The sequence below is a fragment of the Salvelinus fontinalis genome, chromosome 21, assembly GCF_029448725.1.
Source record: "Salvelinus fontinalis isolate EN_2023a chromosome 21, ASM2944872v1, whole genome shotgun sequence".
NCBI lineage: Eukaryota > Metazoa > Chordata > Actinopteri > Salmoniformes > Salmonidae > Salvelinus > Salvelinus fontinalis.
Genome location: NC_074685.1, coordinates 9,965,425 through 9,983,561, shown reverse-complemented (window position 1 = coordinate 9,983,561; position 18,137 = coordinate 9,965,425). Strand labels below are relative to the sequence as shown.

The window sequence follows — 18,137 nt, the reverse complement described above, 5'->3', positions numbered from 1 at the left end:
TCTTCTTCCGAGTGTCGGGGATTAGGACCTGGTCCCGGTGAGCAGTATGTCTTGAGCGGCTGAGTCATTGAAGTATAATTCTTCATCCAAATCGAGGTGTGATCACTGTTTTGATGTCCAGAAGCTCTTTTCGGTTATATGAAACGATGGCAGAAACATAATGTACAAAATAAAAAAAGTTAAGATTAGAGGAAAATAGTAATAATTGGTCAGGAACCCATAAAACAGCCACTATACATGCCAGCGCCATTTTGTAGTTTATTGCTACAATGATAAGGATGTTAGATCATTTCGGACATTGATTTTATATGACTGGGTACACAAAGATAGTAGCCCAGTATTACAATTCAAGGAAATAGTTGGAATGTAGAAAAAGCACACGAGACCATATTATTTAGTGAAAAGAAAGTTTACTTGATAAATAGCATGAGTGCATTCATGTAATTTGATACAGAAATAGCTTCTTTTTTATTTGACCAGACAATGTCAAGCTGAATGTTAGAAATAATCTGGAAACATGATCAGTTTGATGGAGCAAACATTGCAATTACATACTTTGTAAACCTCAGTTTCTCCACAGATAAATCTAGACAAATAGCACCAAACCTGTTGCTGAAAAACAGTGCTTCATATAGCATTTTAGCAGTACAGTCCTTGGCCATGTTTGACTATATATATATATTGTTTCCTTTATTTAACTAGGCAAGTCAGTTAAGAACAAATTCTTATTTACAATGACAGGCCTAGGAAAAGTGGGTTAACTGCCTTGTTCAGGGGCAGAACGACAGATTTTTACCTTGTCAGCTCGGAGATTTGATCTAGCAACCTTTCAGTTACTGGCCCAACACTAACCACTAGGCTACCTGCCGCACCTAAATGCTTGCTTTACCCACCCTTCCTTGGCATAAATCCCTAATCTGACATGAACATAATATTTATATATTTCTTAATTCCATTATTTTACTTTGAGATGTGTTTTTTTGCTGTGAACTGTTAGATACTACCGCACTGTTGGAGCTAGGAACACAAGCATTTCGATACACCCGACCAATAACAATTTATTTGTTATGTTGTTGTAAACAATGAAGTGGAACACTTGCTTTCAAATACTACACTTGATCTTAGCCAAAAGGCAGAGATTTCACCTATCCTATCATTTCAGATCAGGGTTAACTTCAAGGGAGTAAAATTGAAGAATGCATTTTCAAATAACTCAAAAAGGGGCCCTTCATTAATTCCACCAGCGCCTCTCACGAGGAGCCCGGTGTGAGGCCCGCTGGTGATAGACCCTGGAGCAGCTCCATCTGCCTCCGCTTGTCCTTGGCCCTGTTGATGGTCATCTTGAAGAGGCGGCAGTACAGCTCCATTGCGGCTGGTGTGTCATCGTTCCCAGGCACCGGGTATGTCACCAGGCTGGGGTTGCAGTTAGAGTCCACTATCCCCACCGTGGGTATATTCATCTTGGCCGCATCACGGACTCCCACATGCTGCTGGAAGACGTTGTTGAGCGTTGAGAGGAAGACGATGAGGTCAGGCAGCCTGACCCCCGGGCCGTACTGGATTGGGGCATTGGTGAGCAGACCACCCTGCCAGTAGCGTGTGTGGGCATATTCTCCGCAGTCCCCTGCTGTGCTCTCCACGAGGTGGCCGAACTGTCGGCGGCGGGAGACGAAGAGGATGATTCCGCCGCGGTAGGCGATGTGGGCGGTGAAGTTCAGGGCGCTCTGGAGGTGCTCCATTGTCTGGTCCAGGTCGATGATGTCCTGGTCCAGACGACTGCCGAACAGATAGGGCTCCATCAGCCTAGTAGAGAGAGGGATGAAGGGAGAATCAAGATCAATGTTTGTGTGACAATGTACTCCTGTTCATACCTACAGTATGCTGTCTGTCTCTGTATATGAAATCTGCAAGGCATGTATTTGGATGGCAGGTAGCCTAGCGGTTAGAGCGTTGGGCCAGGAACCGAAAGGTTGCTGGATCGAATCCCTGAGCTGACAAGTTATCCTTCTGCCCCAGAACAGGTAGTTCTGGTAGTTAACCCACTGTTCCCTGGTAGGCCGTCATTGTAAAATAAGAATTTGTTCTTAACAGACTTGCCTAGTTAAAGAAAAGATTAATAAAAAAATATATGTATATGTTTTCATGTTGCCCTGGTTTTACAGCTGTAAATATGGTAGATAAGGTCAATACGAACCACAAAGAGAACATAACTGTCAGATGAACTATGAAAATCAGCCATCCAACCTGTGTCTGCAGCCTTTCTTGTGTCCAAGGTGCACTCTGGCATCGAATAGATCTTTCAAGGAGAAGAGTTCTGACAAGCGAAAGAAATCTGGCATTTCAAGAGGCAAGTTCTGGATCTTGTCAGTGACAGCTATTAAAAAAACATATATCGAGAAGTGGTTAGTTCTTTGTGATTGTAGAGAAGCTTTATGAATTCGTGTTAAATATCCATAGCATGAACTACTGTAAGATAGCTAACTGTACTTGTCACTGACAACTCTGCCTACCCGTGCTGTCAGTTTGCAAAGGGAGTGTTTTGACTGCGGTAGCAGTCGCATAGAGAGGTCCACTACAGGAGTATCCAGCTGCAACAATCCGGGGCTGGCGGAACCCGCACAAACCTACAAGAAACCCACCAGCATAGTCAGTTAGCTAGCAGTCAGACGATAAAGACAGCAGCTAGCTACAACATATAAAACATTACATTGTAACGTTGGCCATCCAACTTGATTTGGATGTGTGATGCTACTGCTAGCTAACGTTAGCCAGTTAGCAATGGTTGTGTAATTGAATTGTCGGACAATTAAAAACGAGGATAGGTTGTAGTCTTGCAAGGTAGCAAAAGAGATGCTAAATATATTTCATGTCATAATCATAACCAAAATATTTGATTTGATTGTATAATGTAAATAAAAATATACCTTTGGTAAAAACTCCTGCTGCCATGCTTGCTCCTGCTGTCCCCTCCCACTGAAGGTCAAAGAAATATGCGACTGGTAGTTGAAGTCCATTGGATGTGTCGTACGCACTAGATCACGTGTCAATAATTTCCATTGGACCACAACTCCCATGAGCACGCATGTAGTTGAATGCTCATTCAAAAACGTTATTGAATTGTAATACCAGTTACTGAACCATACTGTACTCTCTTGTAGCCTACACATTTTATTGTCAAATTCTAGCCAAATACTGTAACATCTACATTTTTTGGGATATGTTGATTTTCAGAACTGTTTTTTTTCTTTCAATAAATTATATTTTAACATCAATATGAATGTGATGTAGAAGTCAATCTATAAAATCTATTGAAATTGAAAACATTCTTCAACAACTGTCAATTTGAATATTGAGAACCCATAGCCTAATAAAAAAAATGATGTATCCAAATATTAAACAAATATAAATAATTAAAACATTGTTGAACAATAACAAGTGTAATTTCAACATTACCAACATAATTCAGAATCAAACAATTCACATACAACAGACAAACCCTCTTCACCAACAATAACAGTTTTCATCCACATGACTAAGTCGCTTTGGAAATAAGCAGTTGCTAAATGGCATATACTCATTTAAATGTTTGATAAGAAATCTTGAAAGATCTTCCTGTAAAAAAAACATCTGTGCTTCTGTTGCTTTACTTCCCAGTTGATTTATTTTTCCTGCAAAGAAAAATAATTCATTACACTAAATGAACCCTCATCTTCTCATGTCTGTGTCTAATCCTTTATGTATCTATGTGTTGTACTACTGTGTTATCAAGTAGGTTAAATATGACAAGATTTGCCTACAAAATGTACCTGGATAGAGGTAGAAATTGGAGCTTTCTCTTCACAGGTTTCTCAAACTTGGTCTTCTGAAAAAGAGCCCAGAAAGAATCGATTGTTAACAAACCAAGCCAACAAACCCCAATTCATCACAAACCTATTCCAGACAGATTGGAACACACTGTAAAGCCCATTGCACACTGCCCATTACAATGCCTAATAAACTCCAACAAAAACATAGGAGTACACCCAGTACTTAATTTGTAAATCGGGAGGTGCCGGAAAAAAATGTGAGCGGGAGAGAGGGGTGCCCTGGGGAGCTCTGAGGTACTGGAACACATAAGAAAAAATAATTACCTTAATAATAAAGCATTGCATGCATATCATCGCATTTGCGTAGTGGCATAGAGCAGGAGAGTAGAGGCATTTACACATTGGGAATATTTTAGTTCTGTGAGAGATACAGGTGTGCTACTTACACAGCCATGGCCACGCATTGGTCTCAAACATAGGTTACAATGTTACGCAAACCATAAGTCAGGGCTGGCCCAACCCGAATCAACTCTTAGAATATCAGGCCCAGGATGAAAATCTACAATTTCTCATTACGTTTTTTTGGGTGGGTTGGGGCAGGACAATAAACAGAGGCAACTCATATAACTCATCTTTGATCTCTTTCATTTGAATTTTTACATTGTAAAAAGTGACTATTTTTCATGCCATGAGAGGTACCGGATCCGGCCAAACAGCTCCCAGAACAAAACAGTCTAAAACAGGGAGGTGCCGGCTCAAATTAAGCACTAGGCACACCTATCCATCTCTGTTTTTAGTTGGTGTTTGATTGGCATTGTATGGGCAGTGTGCAACGTGCTTAACTGTCCCCGTACGTCACTGTACCTTTGGCTGATTTACAGCAACAGCTTTACACATCCATCTGAACCTCTTGCTCCTTTCCTCTGTGTTCAATGCTATGTAAGTGCTAAGGGTGATACCAGGGTCAATGGCGCTGGACAGAGACCTGGAGAAAGGCAGAGTAGGGGAGGAAACATCAGTGCATGTTTATGTAGACAGACTGATCTACACATCACCTTGCATTATAAATGACTACTCATTATGGTCGCATTCCCGTGCTCAGACGTTGCATGCATCAACCAATGGTTGCGTGCCACGTCATCGACTGTGCCGTCATACACCAGATAGCTATAACATGTGGTTCACGTGCTGTAAAATACCTATCCAGGCATTGTAAGATCTGGCATGCGTCAGCTAAGCCTGAACAGAGGAACACGCCCTATAATTTGGGGTCGGCAATCAGCGACTGAGCAAAATTGATGTCGAACACAGACTCCTATCCTCACTCTGCTTATGCACTAGACATTATGAACATCATGATAACCATGAAGCCAGTACGATCATATCACTCTCAACAGTAGAGAAATGTAAATGGTGTGGTCGGCTGGCCGCAGACCAGACTTTTACATGCTGTTACCAGAGGAAAATGTTGAGAGATCAAGGAGAGAGAAGCCTTTGAGTTACTCATTCATGTATCCAAGTCAGTCTGTCTGTCTAATATAATGTATTGTGGACCAAGGTACTGCTGAACCCCTCACTGCTGAGTAATTCTGATTTGGTAATATGATGAGAAGAGAGGTCGGAGGACACTAAGGCTTTTAACATTAGCTAAATTAGTCATATACAGGGATAATATAGCATGAGTTAGACAGTTGGTTTAACAGAAATGCACATTTCTCCAGTGGCAAGTGTCCTTCTGAAGAGTAGCAGCTGATAAGAACACCTTGAAGAGCTGTAATGTATGTAAGGCCCATCTTTGTTGAGGAACATCAAGGTGTTTATAATATTGTTGAGGATACATTTTAATTGAATTAGATAAGAGATGCACCACTATTGATGAAATTCACTCTTTATTACACAGTTGCACTTTAAAAGATAGTCAAAGTTCTTCCTTTGACAGGGAAAGGGGAGAAAAGTAAAATTTTTGCTAAATACTTATGAAAACTGGCGATGCACAGCATGTTCAGTACAATATTTTTTTCCCTCCTTTTTTCCATAAACAAAAATAAATAATATTTTCACATAACAAAATTCAAGAAAACTACTAGAACATCAAACAAAAATCAACCAAATGGCAAGTCAAGAAATACAAAGAGCGTTGATGATTTGTGTGCTGTTGACAGTTTGTCAGAGGGAAATCAACCATTGATATGGGCAATGTGCCTATGATTGTAGAGGAAAATCTCTTCATGATTAAAAAGTATTTGTATATTTTCAGCGACAGAACAGAGCAAATATACAAAAACCACATGTAAAAACAGCATTTGTGACTGGGGTTAGTTGCTTTTGCTATTTTAACCACTGCTGACAGAACCCTTAAAAGAGAACAAACAAATATATGCCTACTTTATGACAAGGTTTAAACTGGCTTGTCATGAGAATACAATATGATACTTTTTTTGTTTAAAATGTGTTAATGCCACACAAAAAAAAGAGGAAGACTATATTAGAATGCAAAGGGAAGATTTTGGCCGATGGACAAATTACAAGGAGGGCATGGGAACAAACACACACACACAAATATTAGTTGAATATAGTCTGACGTATTTGCATGATAAAAATAAGTCCCTTCAGTCACTCATCCATGGAGCAACAAAACCCTAACTCACTGCTCCCTGTAAAATGATGTCTTCAATTGTTCATTTTGACCCAATATCTTATTGTACCAATTATTCATATAGTATGTTTGGGTGGTTAGGCCTATATCTTTGGCCTGATAACTTTAAGAGGGCTTCGATAGGATTTTCATATGTTGTATCTTTACAAAAACAGTCAGTGAAACATTGGTGAGACAAAAATAACCATCTTATTTCCTGTAAGAAACAACCAGACACACAGCTGTGCATTGGGTGGTACTAACATTCATGCACTCTGCTTGTTGTTTCAGGGCAGTGGCTGATATTGCTTAAGGGTTTCAATTATAAGAATTTAAAATAATAATAATCTAAGAGCACAAATTAAAAAAGGAACATTTTAGTCTTAAATTCTCAATGACATTGCGTTATAGTATTTAAATAGATGTATAAAATGTACAAACATATAAAAAAAGGCTTTGTGTGTGTATTGACAACAAACAATCCATTGGAACCTACGAACTAACAAATGTACTTGAATTGACATCCACCAGGAAGGAGGGCACACTCAATAGGCTAACTAATATTTAAAAAAAGGTTATGTGATGCTGCTATGTGACCTAACAAACAAGGAAAAAGCCTGCACTTACAAAGTGTGAAAGCCCTGCTGCTCTGGGCTCGTCCTCTCATCTGACTCGCTGACGTCGGTCTCATCTACACACTCCTCTCCTCGTCTTCCTATCTGCTCTGTCTTCCTGCACTCCCTTTCTCTCTCACTCTCTCCTGCTGGCAAGTCTCTCCTCCTTTCCTCCTTTCCCTCACTCACTTTCACCTCCCTGCTTCTGACCTGAACGTGGTTGGTCTCGTTCGTGAACAGTTCAACAAACATCGTCTTGTCCTTGGCCACGTGTACCACGCTGCTCTCCGACAGCCCCGGGGTCAGGGTTGGGGATTGACCCCAGCGGCTGCCTGACCCATGACTCTGAAGGAAGTACCTCCCTGATGGTCCTGTCTCCGTAGGTCTCCTGGTCAGGCTGGGGAACGGGGAGCTGAAGACGGCAGCCGACGTAGATGTAGTCTCTGAGGATAAGGGGCGGTGGAATGGAACCAGTGGTGATCTGATGCTGCTCCCAGTCCGTACAGCAGCAGGACGGGTGGAGACATGTGTATCCGGTGCAGGCTCAATATTCCTCCTACTCGGATAGATACTGGCTGGTACTACACACTGATACGCTAGAGTGGTGGCTGTCTTCTCACCGAAACTAGGTGAGCTGTACTGGAATGGGTTCCTGTTATGGATCTTCTCTTTTGTCTCAGTGGTGGGGATCACTTGGCTCTTACGCCACTGCTCCGAGTCAGTCCTGGGCAAGGGGTAGCTGGTGCTGGGAAATGACCTGTAGCTGTAACCCCTTGCCATCTCAGAGTTGGCATTCTGGTGGGTATCACCGCTTTCTGAATCTGAACTAGAGCTCCTCCTCTTCTCTGATCTGGCAGACCCAGAAACAGCGCCATTGGCAGGCTCCAGCGCTGGAGGATAGGAGCTGGGGGTGAGGGCTGAGAGGAGGCACGACCCCCTGGCTGTTTCTGGGGTGTGGTTTCCTGGCACTGGCTGGATAGGGGTTGTGTTTGGAAAGATTCCTCTGTCCGGAACTCCTCTCTGCTCACAACTGCTCTGACGAGGCAGGTCAGGGAATTGAGTAACGTCTATCCTTGGAATTTCAGCCAGCAGATTTTCCAATTTGATGCATTTCTCCGTGAGAGGGACTGTAGTTTTGCCCTTGCCATTCCCGATCTCCTCTCTATCATCTGTTTTCACTGTGGTAGTAGAAACCTTGGCCTTTTCTGCCAGGAACTTTCTGATCTCCTGTTCGATGCTGTCGTCGCTGTCCACTGAACTGCTCTCTTCCTTGATCTGAACAACAACTGGGTTAGTCTCTCTTGACAGGCCTTCTACATCCCTGTTCCCTTGAGATCGGTCCATCTCATCTGTCTGGTTGAGGGGCTTTTTCTTTTCATTGCTCTGTGGATACTGTGACACATTCTTACTAAATATGCTTTTTTCTCTGTTGTTGTTACTACTCTGGGCAGTAGTAGTAGTGACTTTAAGGCTAGTTTTCAAAAGGCTGGTAGTCTTGGGCACATGGTCCATACCCAGCTTCTTTAACTCTGATGTTTTTCTAGACAGCGGCTCCTCATCCTCAAGGCCCTTCCTTGACTTCAACTTCATATCTCTAGTCTTCTTTTTCAACTTCTTCTTAGTCTTGAGCAAGTCTTTTATTGCAGTGTCCAGGTCTTCGTCACTGTCCAGTGAGCTACTCTTGTCTCCACTCTTAGGTTCCCCCCTCCTCTCTGAGGCCCTCACTGATTTCAGTGGGGCTTTTTTCAGGGTGGAAACAGATGACCTTGACCTTTGGTCATGCTTGGTCAAATGCTTTGGGAGTGCCTCTTTCATTTTGAGATCACTCTCTCCTTCCTTGGAACTCCTCCTGCTGCCACCTTCCTCTTTGCGCTTTCTTTTCTGCGTCACAGACAGCCTCAGTGTTTTCTTCTGGGCCGGACTCAGTTTGGTGTTTTTCTCTGGTTCTGTTATTGTGTTGTTTCCACCTGGACTTGTAGTACCAACATCTGAGCCGGGCCCAGATGACAGTTTGTGCATTTGGGCTTTCTTCTCAAGAAACTTCCGGATTTCCTGTTCGATCCCATCCTCACTATCAACGGAGCTCTCATTATCACTTGTATTACTATCATCAGCACCATGGCAGTTTGTGGAGATGATAAGAGAAGTGGTGGCGGTGGACTCCGTGGAGCTACTGTTAATATTGATATGGCCTGCTAATGCTACACTAGGGTTAAAGGCCCCTGGCATTTTAATGACAGCTTTAGAAATGTCCAGGATGGCCTCAGCACACATCAGTTCAGCTGTGGTGGTGGTGTTCACCTTCAGAGTGGCTGGGCATGGGGTGGTGTGCTGCTCTTGCTCCCTCTCTCGCAGCGGCTCCACTTTAGTCGACAAGAGGAGGCCATTCCCTTTGGGGCTGCTAACTGCTAATCTTTTCTTGATAAGAGAGAGTGAGGAACAAGGAGTTTGAGGATGTAGAGATGATTTTAAATCCCTAGTCTCAGGTTTCTTCTTTTTAGACCGTTTGTGTTTTTTCATGGCCGCTGCCTGAGTGCTTGTGCTCTCTGGACAGTGCAGGGGAGCCCCTGCTTTACCCACTTGCTTTTGTTTGGGTAGAAATAGAGAGAGCTTCGGTACACCCTTCTCTTTCTGCTTCTCCAGCTGGTAGTGGCGGATGGCCTCCTCTATTCCGTCATCACTGCTGCTGGAGTCTGACTCCTCTTTGAGGACGAGAAGGGGTTTGGAGGACTGTCTGCCTCCATGTCTCTCTTTCTTCTTCTCATGCTGGTAGCGTTGAATAGCCTCCTCAATGCCGTCATCACTACTGCTGCTGCTGTCACTGTCAGACAAGTGTTCCTCCAACTTCACTGCTTTCAGTACAGGACTCTTCTGTTTGTCAGAGAGAGGGTTGGAATTAGAGGGGCCTCTCTTCTGTTGCAAAGAAGATAGTTTTTTTACCACCGCTGCATTGCTTATTGTGTCCAGTTTCTTAAAGGGATTCTCTTTGCAGGTGGGTATCTTACTTTTCAAACATTTTTTCATGGGTAGTGCTGTGTTGTGTGTCTCTGTTTTGACACTTCTCGGAACCTGGTTGCTGGCAGTTAAAACCTTATTGCTGTCGGAATGTTGTTTAGTAGGTTCTGGAAAGGTTGGAGCAGCCTCCCTCCGGGGAATCTTGGGTGGCTGTAAAATATTAGTGGCTGGTTCTGGCTCAGCCTTGCGTTTGTGGTCATCCTTTTCCTTCAGGTACTCCTGAATGGCCTCCTCGATGCCTCTATCTACAGAGTCATCGCCGTCAGAACTCTCCAAATCAACATTATAGGAAACTTCTGGCAGCGCCAGCAAGTTATCAGTGTGAGGAAGAGGGCCTCTGAATTTGGGCTTGGGTTCAATAACCACAGGAGGCCCCCTCCGGACTTTGAAGCCTTGGCCCTGGGAGCCCCGGGCTCCAGCCTCCTGTACTGGTTGCCCTGATAGCACTTGGTTCCCTTCTGTCTCGTCGCCCATGTTGAGTGAGGACTGGGTGCTCCTTAGGCTCTCTATGATCATCTGGACCTTCTCTGAGATGGGTGTTCCAGTGGTGGACAAGTCGTTGTCAGAGTCATTGAAGCACAGTGGCAGACCGCTAAAGCCTCTGGGCAGACCACCGCACGATGACCTCCATTCTGTGTGCAAAGCCGCAACTGGAGGCAAGTTCAAGTACATTCTAGTGTGGTGCTGGGGTGGGTGGGGGGGCTGGAGCATGGGATCACAGCTGCCTCAGACCACACTCACATCTTTACATCTGAAACAAAAAAGGAAACAAGAGTCAAAATACAGCTTTTGTATTCATATCATACTAAAATACATTCTTTTTTATTATTATTGTTCAGATTTTCACTGTAGGCTATAGGCACAAAGGATGAGGGGGCACAAAGTATGTGAGGGGGTGGTCTGGAGGGGAGCTCATCCCCTGTCCATAAGTTGGAGAATTTTGCATTTTTCAAACACCTGAAACAGCCCATGTGCCCCCTATGGGCACAATGCCTCATATTGGTCTTGTATTTCTGATTATGCACCTAGAAAGGAATAGAAAACCTTTGAAAAGTACATCACATTACTGCTGAAATGGTCCTTTACTGAGTATCATGATAATTACAATGCTTTAATTTAACCTCTATTTATACAGGGAATCCCAATTGAGACCAGGGTATAGGTACAGGGTATAGCTACAGCAATGCACTAAGGGCATTGGCCTAAATTGGTAAAAAGACTAAATCTGCCAGAATATGAACGTTTTATTAATTTAACACTCAACCAAATGAGGGTATTCTACAAATAGACTACGTCATGCACGAATATACTGCATGAAACTAGCAGGTGTAAGGGGCGGTCATGTATAGCGCGATACTCAAACCCGCCATTCTGTTTCAACCAAGTAGAGTGATAAACAACGTCGCGGACATCCCAGGCTGCAGTAGCCAGATACGAAAGAAGGGAGGGCTGTAAGCCCAGAGAAGACCAAACCTAGGCTACTGTTTAATTAAATAATATACCACAAAAACTCAGATATCGTTTGGTCACGAATACAACGTGGACAGATGAGTCAATGTAACTTACTGTATATCCAGTTAAAAGACGACAATCCATGTCCAAATGTGATTTGCCGTCATCATACATAACAGCCGAGAACGACTTTTAACACTGAATCCAAAAATAATTTGTTACCATCCATACAAACATTTAACTTTACCTGTGGTAACAGTAACATCGTCTGCATATGGCTATAGCTGATAAATAGGGACGTTTACTTTCCAACAAAATCGTATGTTGAGGACATTGTTTCCGAACCTCAATGCCTTGGTTGTCGCAACGCCACCCCCGGCAGGCCCGTATCCCTCTAGCGGCTCGGGCTGCACTATTGCCCGGTGTGTATCACTAGGCGACACCGCAGAGCAACCATGTTCCTCCACTACCTGGCCACTGCTCCATCAAACCCTCTCTTTACGTTATCATATTCTCAAAGGACACCGGTAATTCGACAACATTTTTCTCACTAATAACGATATTAATAGAAAGGTATAAAACAGGCGGAATATGGGATATCCCACTGAACGTATTCGGTGTATTGAGAAATAAGATACTGGCGGGCCTGCTGTAGAACAGCAATTTTTCTGCGAAGAAAACATTTGTATTGTGCACCTCGACAACCTCTAAATATTAACACACACGGCACATCTACTTAGTTCAATTTACCTGGTTATGGTTGAATTACTCGTAGGGCCTACACGTTAATTTAATTTCCCTGGTAATTCTTCAGCTTTTAGCATCCACACACAGAACAGACAGGCGCAGACAGTGCACGATGTCGAGCACCCCTTCGTCTCCACCTCCGCTTGACAGGAAACGCGGTATTAAATTGCATTGAATTCTGTCAGGCCGAAATTAGCGTTTGAATCAGGAAAGTTCTCTCACGACCTCTACATGCCAGAATGTTGAATAAAATTACATTTTGGCGTACTTTACCAGTTGTCCGTGCGACACATTGGCCATCTTCTTTAAAGGAACAGTAAAATAACATATAGACTATCTCTCAAAGTTGACCACCACTGACTTTCAGTAAGGACTATGTCAGCTTCATGTAACAGCTCCTCCTGATGTTAACCTCCTCCTTTTACTAACCTACAAACCATTTATATGATTAAAATATTATTTATATGGACAGCCAGGCATATTAGAAATCAGGCCTAATTATTTTAAAGTAGCCTATGATGTTAGAAATAATATGACACAAATGTCTTTACATATTACGAAATATTGTGGCCTAATGACATTTTGCAATTATTAGACCTTCTTAAATGAGTTACAAGTAAATAATCATAATAGTATTATAAGTTGATGGCACTTTTATTCCAACAAATATGTTTAATACAAAGCTACAGGTCCAGACAATGCAGTTACAAATATACATGTATTGCAGCTCAAATTATTAATAGTAGCCTTATAGAAAGTAATTGGAATTCACTTAAAAACGGACACACAAATTAATTGTCTACTATGTTCCATGCATTTACTGTAGGTTGGTGAACGTGACAGTAGCAATATAAATACTATACATAAAGTGAGCTATACTACATATGCTGTATCTGTAGTTGTTTCAAATACCACAAGATGATGCTGTATGCAAGCACAAACCATCTCTTATTTTCTTCTCTCTCATTTCCTAACCTCTCTCCCTCTTCATCTCTCACCCTCTTTCCCCTCTCATCATCTATTTTCTCTCTTTCTCTTTCCCTCAGGTGCAGTTACACCCCAGGTTCAAAATACTGATACTTTTTGTCTCAATTTCTTCAACTTGGATTGGTGTAGGCATGGGCTAGAGGAAGTTTCCCATGCCAGTCATTTCCTTTCAAGGGAAGTGAACAAGTGCAAACTTCAGGGGAAAATAGATATTATGGGGATAGAAGGAGTTATGGGGACACAACCCCTCTCTCCCTCTGTCCCCTTCCTCCCTCCATCTTTATTATGATTCACTCAAACAGTCTTCTATCACAGTGATTCTCAGTGGAGTCAGTTAATTTCTCTCTTCCTCTCTAATTAATTAAAAAAAACATTAAACAGGTTCCCATATCCCAGACTGTAGCTTTAAGATATTTTAAGCCTGTGTGTGAGATAATATCTGTGTCCAAAATGGCACCCTATTCCCTACAAAGTGCACTAACTAGCCCTCTGATCAAGTAGTGCACTTTGTAGGGAATAGGGTGCCATTTGGGAAATAGCCACCATCTTACACACAGGCTTAAAATATCTTAAAGCTACAGTCTGGGTTATGGGAATCTGTTTAATGGTCTTTTAAATTATTCAATAATATAACATGCCTCATGACTCATGAGCTTAGCACTGCCCTTGGATCTAGAGCACTGTCTATGAATTTGAGAGGGGTCTCATTTCCCCCTGAGCCCCTTCCCTTAGATGAATACCAAAACAAATGGAGGGGCTGCCATTTGGTTGAAACATGAATCCCAGATTGCAGCTCTATTGACAACATCCTATCACAGTAGTGAGTGCCTGTGTCCCAAATGCAACCCTATTCCCTGGGTCTTTCCACGAAATTAGTGTATTTTGCGTCTCTTTGATATTTAAGTAGAAATTGTACAATAATATTGCATTTTGAAGCCTGTTATGAAGTGCCTTTTAATACAGACCACGTAGATAATTCAACAAATCATATTTTGAATATGAAAAAAATCTTTCTAAAGTACCAAATTTCAGCATTTTGACATGTCCCTACGATCAACCTTGTGTCATTTCTAGAAAGATTTTAACAAATTGAATCCCAACATTTCTCAAAGTTTCACCATCATTGTAAAGACCTAGTTATTTAATTGCTTTGACAAAGTCTTTTCTGAAAATTAGTATTTATTTAATGTGATTAGTGGTTAATTTACATCTGTCCCTCATTTTAAGGTCAACTGACTTGCCTAGTGGAATAAAGGTTAAATAAAATTTTAAAAGTTGCACTGTCAGCACATGCAGTCATTACAAACTTCTCAATGTCTCTCACTGCACCAACCCCCCCCTCCCCCCCCTTTTATATTTCCCCTAACTATGTGTGTGAACTCCATCCCCATGCACTGAGGTTCAGGAGAATGAGCCTTAGTGTTAGAATACCCATTTGTTATTGAGGGCTGCATCAATACAATGTGAGGTAGGCCGTCACATTGGATGTAGCAGTGAGGAGGCAGAGAAGGATATAAAAATGTAAAAAAACATCTACTGTTTTTAGCAAAAGTGGGGAATAAATAGGCACCAAAAGTAGGATACTTACAATATTTACAAATTAATAAACAGGACAAAGAGCAACATAAGTAAAAGCAATGACCTAACCTTAATAATTAACTTGACCTATAATGCATTTCACCATGGGATATCCCATTAGACATGAATGAGCAATTGACATCATAAAGAGCATGACTGGCACATATTCAGGCAATAAACATTTTACCGATAGTACACACTTTCATCAAGGTGCTAAACAATGCCTTAAAGAGCGACTGCCCCTAAAAACCAACTCATCCCTTTTGAAACTAGCTATGTGGTATCGATACGAGTAAGAAACATTTTTTCTAGTGTTAAGATTGACAACAAAGTAGGATCCTTTTGCTCATAAAGTCGGTCTCATCTAAAACGGAGTTTGGAACCTCTGTTTGTCACAACGAGTAAATTAAGGTTAGATTTGGATTACAATTATGTCAACAAATCGTGCCCCCTTTTGCCAAGCTCCACATGGAAATCACCCCTCTGCCCACTTTGCTTCACTTCATTTAATGGGGTTCCATTGTTTCATCGCTCCAAACACATTCAAAGGATCATTACTTTTGTAGACTTTACCCTTTGCCAAAGTTTCAAACAATTGCATTGTTTAGGAATGCAAGGGTTAGGACGAATTTAGTTATTACAGACACACACTTCATAGAGTACGCTTTTCTAACGGAAATATGCAAATACGTGCTAGAACGTGTCAACAAGATCTCGCTAGCTCGTGCTTAGCTCTGCCCACCTCCTTGTTAGTTCTGCCCACTATGATTCATTTGCTCCAAACGAAAGGCTGTGGTCTATGTTGGGTTAGTTATAAAAATATTCGTTTTAACTTTAGCCAGCTAACTAAGATAGAGGGAAACTCAAAATTTTAGCTAGCTAACATTAGCATTTCTAGCTATTTTTTACAAACTTTGCTTGTAACAGTAATGGCAACATTGCCTTCTCCCAAGGTTAATTTGACTACATCATAATATGGCAAAGTTGTTTCGTATGAATTATTTGCTTAAATATTGGATGCAGCTATGGTGGTACTAGCTTACTCATGTCTGACTACAACAGTCTACTAACTAGCAAAAACAAACTCAAACCAACCCAGGGCCATAGCAAAACATGTCATAGTTATTTATTTATTTTTATTTCACCTTTATTTAACCAGGTAGGCCAGTTGAGAACAAGTTCTCATTTACAACTGCGACCTGGCCAAGATAAAGCAAAGCAGCGCGACAAAAAACAACAACACAGAGTTACACGTGGGATGAACAAAAGTACAGTCAATAACACAATTGAAAAATCTATATACAGTGTGTGCAAATGGTGTAAGGAGGTGAGGCAATAAATAGGCCATAGTAGCAATGTTAATACAATTTAGTAAATTAACACTGGAGTGATAGATATGTAGATGATGATGTGCAAGTAGAAATACTGGTGTGCAAAAGAGCAAAAAAAAGTAAATAAAATATGGGGATGAGGTAGGTAGTTGGATGGGCTATTTACAGATGGGCTGTGTACAGCTGCAGCGATCAGTAAGCTGCTCTGATAACTGACGCTTAAAGTTAGTGAGGGAGAAATAAGTCTCCAACTTGAGCGATTTTTGCAATTCGTTCCAGTCATTGGCAGCAGAGAACTGGACGGAAAGGCGGCCAAAGGAGCTGTTGGCTTTGGGGATGACCAGTGAGATATACCTGCTGGAGCGCTTGCTACAGGTGGGTGTTGTTATCGTGACCAGTGAGCTGAGATAAGGTGGAGCTTTACCTAGCAAAGACTTATAGATGACCTGGAGTCAGTGGGTCTGGCGACAAATATGTAGCGAGGGCCAGCCGACGAGAGCATACAGGTCGCAGTGGTGGGTGGTATATGGGGCTTTGGTGACAAAACGGATGGCACTGTGACAGACTGCATCCAGTTTGCTGAGTAGAGTGTTGGAGGCTATTTTGTAAATGACATCGCCAAAGTCGAGGATCGGAAGGATAGTCAGTTTTATGAGGGTATGTTTGGCAGCGTGAGTGAAGGAGGCTTTGTTGCGAAATAGGAAGCCAATTCTATATTTCATTTTGGATTGGAGATGCTTAAAACTTCTTATGGATAGGGGGCAGCATTTTCACGTTTGGATGAAAAGCGTGCCCAGAGTAAACGGTCTGCTACTCAGTCCCAGTTGCTAATATATGCATATTATTAGTAGATTTGGATAGAAAACACTCTGAAGTTTCTAAAACGGTTTGAATGATATCTGTGAGTATAACATAACTCATATGGCAGGCAAAAAACGGAGAAAAAATCCAACCAGGAAGTTGAGGTTGAGGTTGATCGTTTTTCAACTCATTCCCTATCGAATATACAGTGGGATATGGGTCATATTGCACTTCCTACGGCTTCCAGTAGATGTCAATAGTCTTTAGAACCTTGTCTGATGCTTCTACTGTGAAGTGGGGCCGAATGAGAGGGGAATGAGTCAGAGGTCTGCCAGCAGCCATGAGCTGGTCACACGCATTCACATGAGAGGTAGCTCCCGTTCCATTTGCTTTTCTGAAGACAAAGGAATTCTCCGGTTGGAACATTATTGAAGATTTATGTTAAAAACATCCTAAAGATTGATTCTAAACTTAGTTTGACATGTTTCTATGACCTGTAATATAACTTTTTGGACTTTTCGTCTGTACTTTCCGCTGGACTTGCACGTGCGTCGTGAGTTTGGATTTGTTAACCAAACGCGCTAACAAAAGGAGGTATTTGGACATAAATGATGAACTTTATGGAACAAATCAAACATTTAATTTGGAACTGGGATTCCTGGGAGTGCATTCTGACGAAGATCATCAAAGGTAAGTGAATATTTATAATGCTATTTCTGACTTATGTTGATTCCAACATGGCGGATATCTTCTTGGGTTGTGTTGGTCTCTGAGCGCCGTACACAGATTGTTGCATGGTTTGCTTTTTCCGTAAATTTTTTTTGAAATCTGACACAGCGGTTGCATTAAGGAGAAGCATATCTTTAAATCTGTGAAAAACACTTGTATCTTTTATCAATGATTATTATGAGTATTTCTGTGATTTGATGTGGCTTGATGTGTGCAAATTCATGGGATGTTTTGGAGGCAAAGCCAAATGTAAACTGAGATTTTTGGATATAAATATGAACTTGATTGAACAAAACATACATGTATTGTGTAACATGTTGTCCCGGGAGTGTCATCTGATGAAGAATATCAAAGGTTAGTGATTCATTTTATCAATATTGGTTGGAAAATCGCTGTATGCTTTCTGTGACTAGTTGCTGACCTAACATATGTTAATAATAAT

General features: G+C 41.7%; 2 protein-coding genes across 3 annotated transcripts; both read right to left on the bottom strand.

Moving 5' to 3' along the window:
* Positions 1-390: 390 nt before the first annotated feature.
* On the bottom strand, positions 391-3,028 carry LOC129818134 (28S ribosomal protein S2, mitochondrial-like). The gene is made up of 4 exons (XM_055873761.1): positions 2,925-3,028; positions 2,511-2,624; positions 2,245-2,374; positions 391-1,803 (listed from the first exon to the last, which is right to left on the bottom strand). Exons 1-4 carry the CDS (start codon positions 2,947-2,949, stop codon positions 1,251-1,253), a joined length of 822 nt encoding a protein of 273 aa, XP_055729736.1. The 5' UTR covers positions 2,950-3,028; the 3' UTR covers positions 391-1,250.
* Positions 3,029-3,115: 87 nt separating this feature from the next.
* On the bottom strand, positions 3,116-12,626 carry LOC129818133 (protein phosphatase 1 regulatory subunit 26-like). Of its 2 annotated transcripts, XM_055873759.1 has the most exons (5): positions 12,273-12,626; positions 7,069-10,821; positions 4,671-4,791; positions 3,807-3,862; positions 3,116-3,668 (listed from the first exon to the last, which is right to left on the bottom strand). In XM_055873759.1, the coding sequence occupies exons 2-5, from the start codon at positions 10,779-10,781 to the stop codon at positions 3,644-3,646; spliced, it is 3,915 nt and encodes a 1,304-aa protein (XP_055729734.1). In that variant the 5' UTR covers positions 10,782-10,821; positions 12,273-12,626; the 3' UTR covers positions 3,116-3,643. The 2 variants fall into 2 exon arrangements, with proteins under 2 accessions (XP_055729734.1, XP_055729735.1); XM_055873760.1 differs by lacking the exons at positions 3,116-3,668; positions 3,807-3,862; positions 4,671-4,791 and having other exon boundaries at positions 5,677-10,821; positions 12,273-12,623.
* Positions 12,627-18,137: the final 5,511 nt, after the last annotated feature.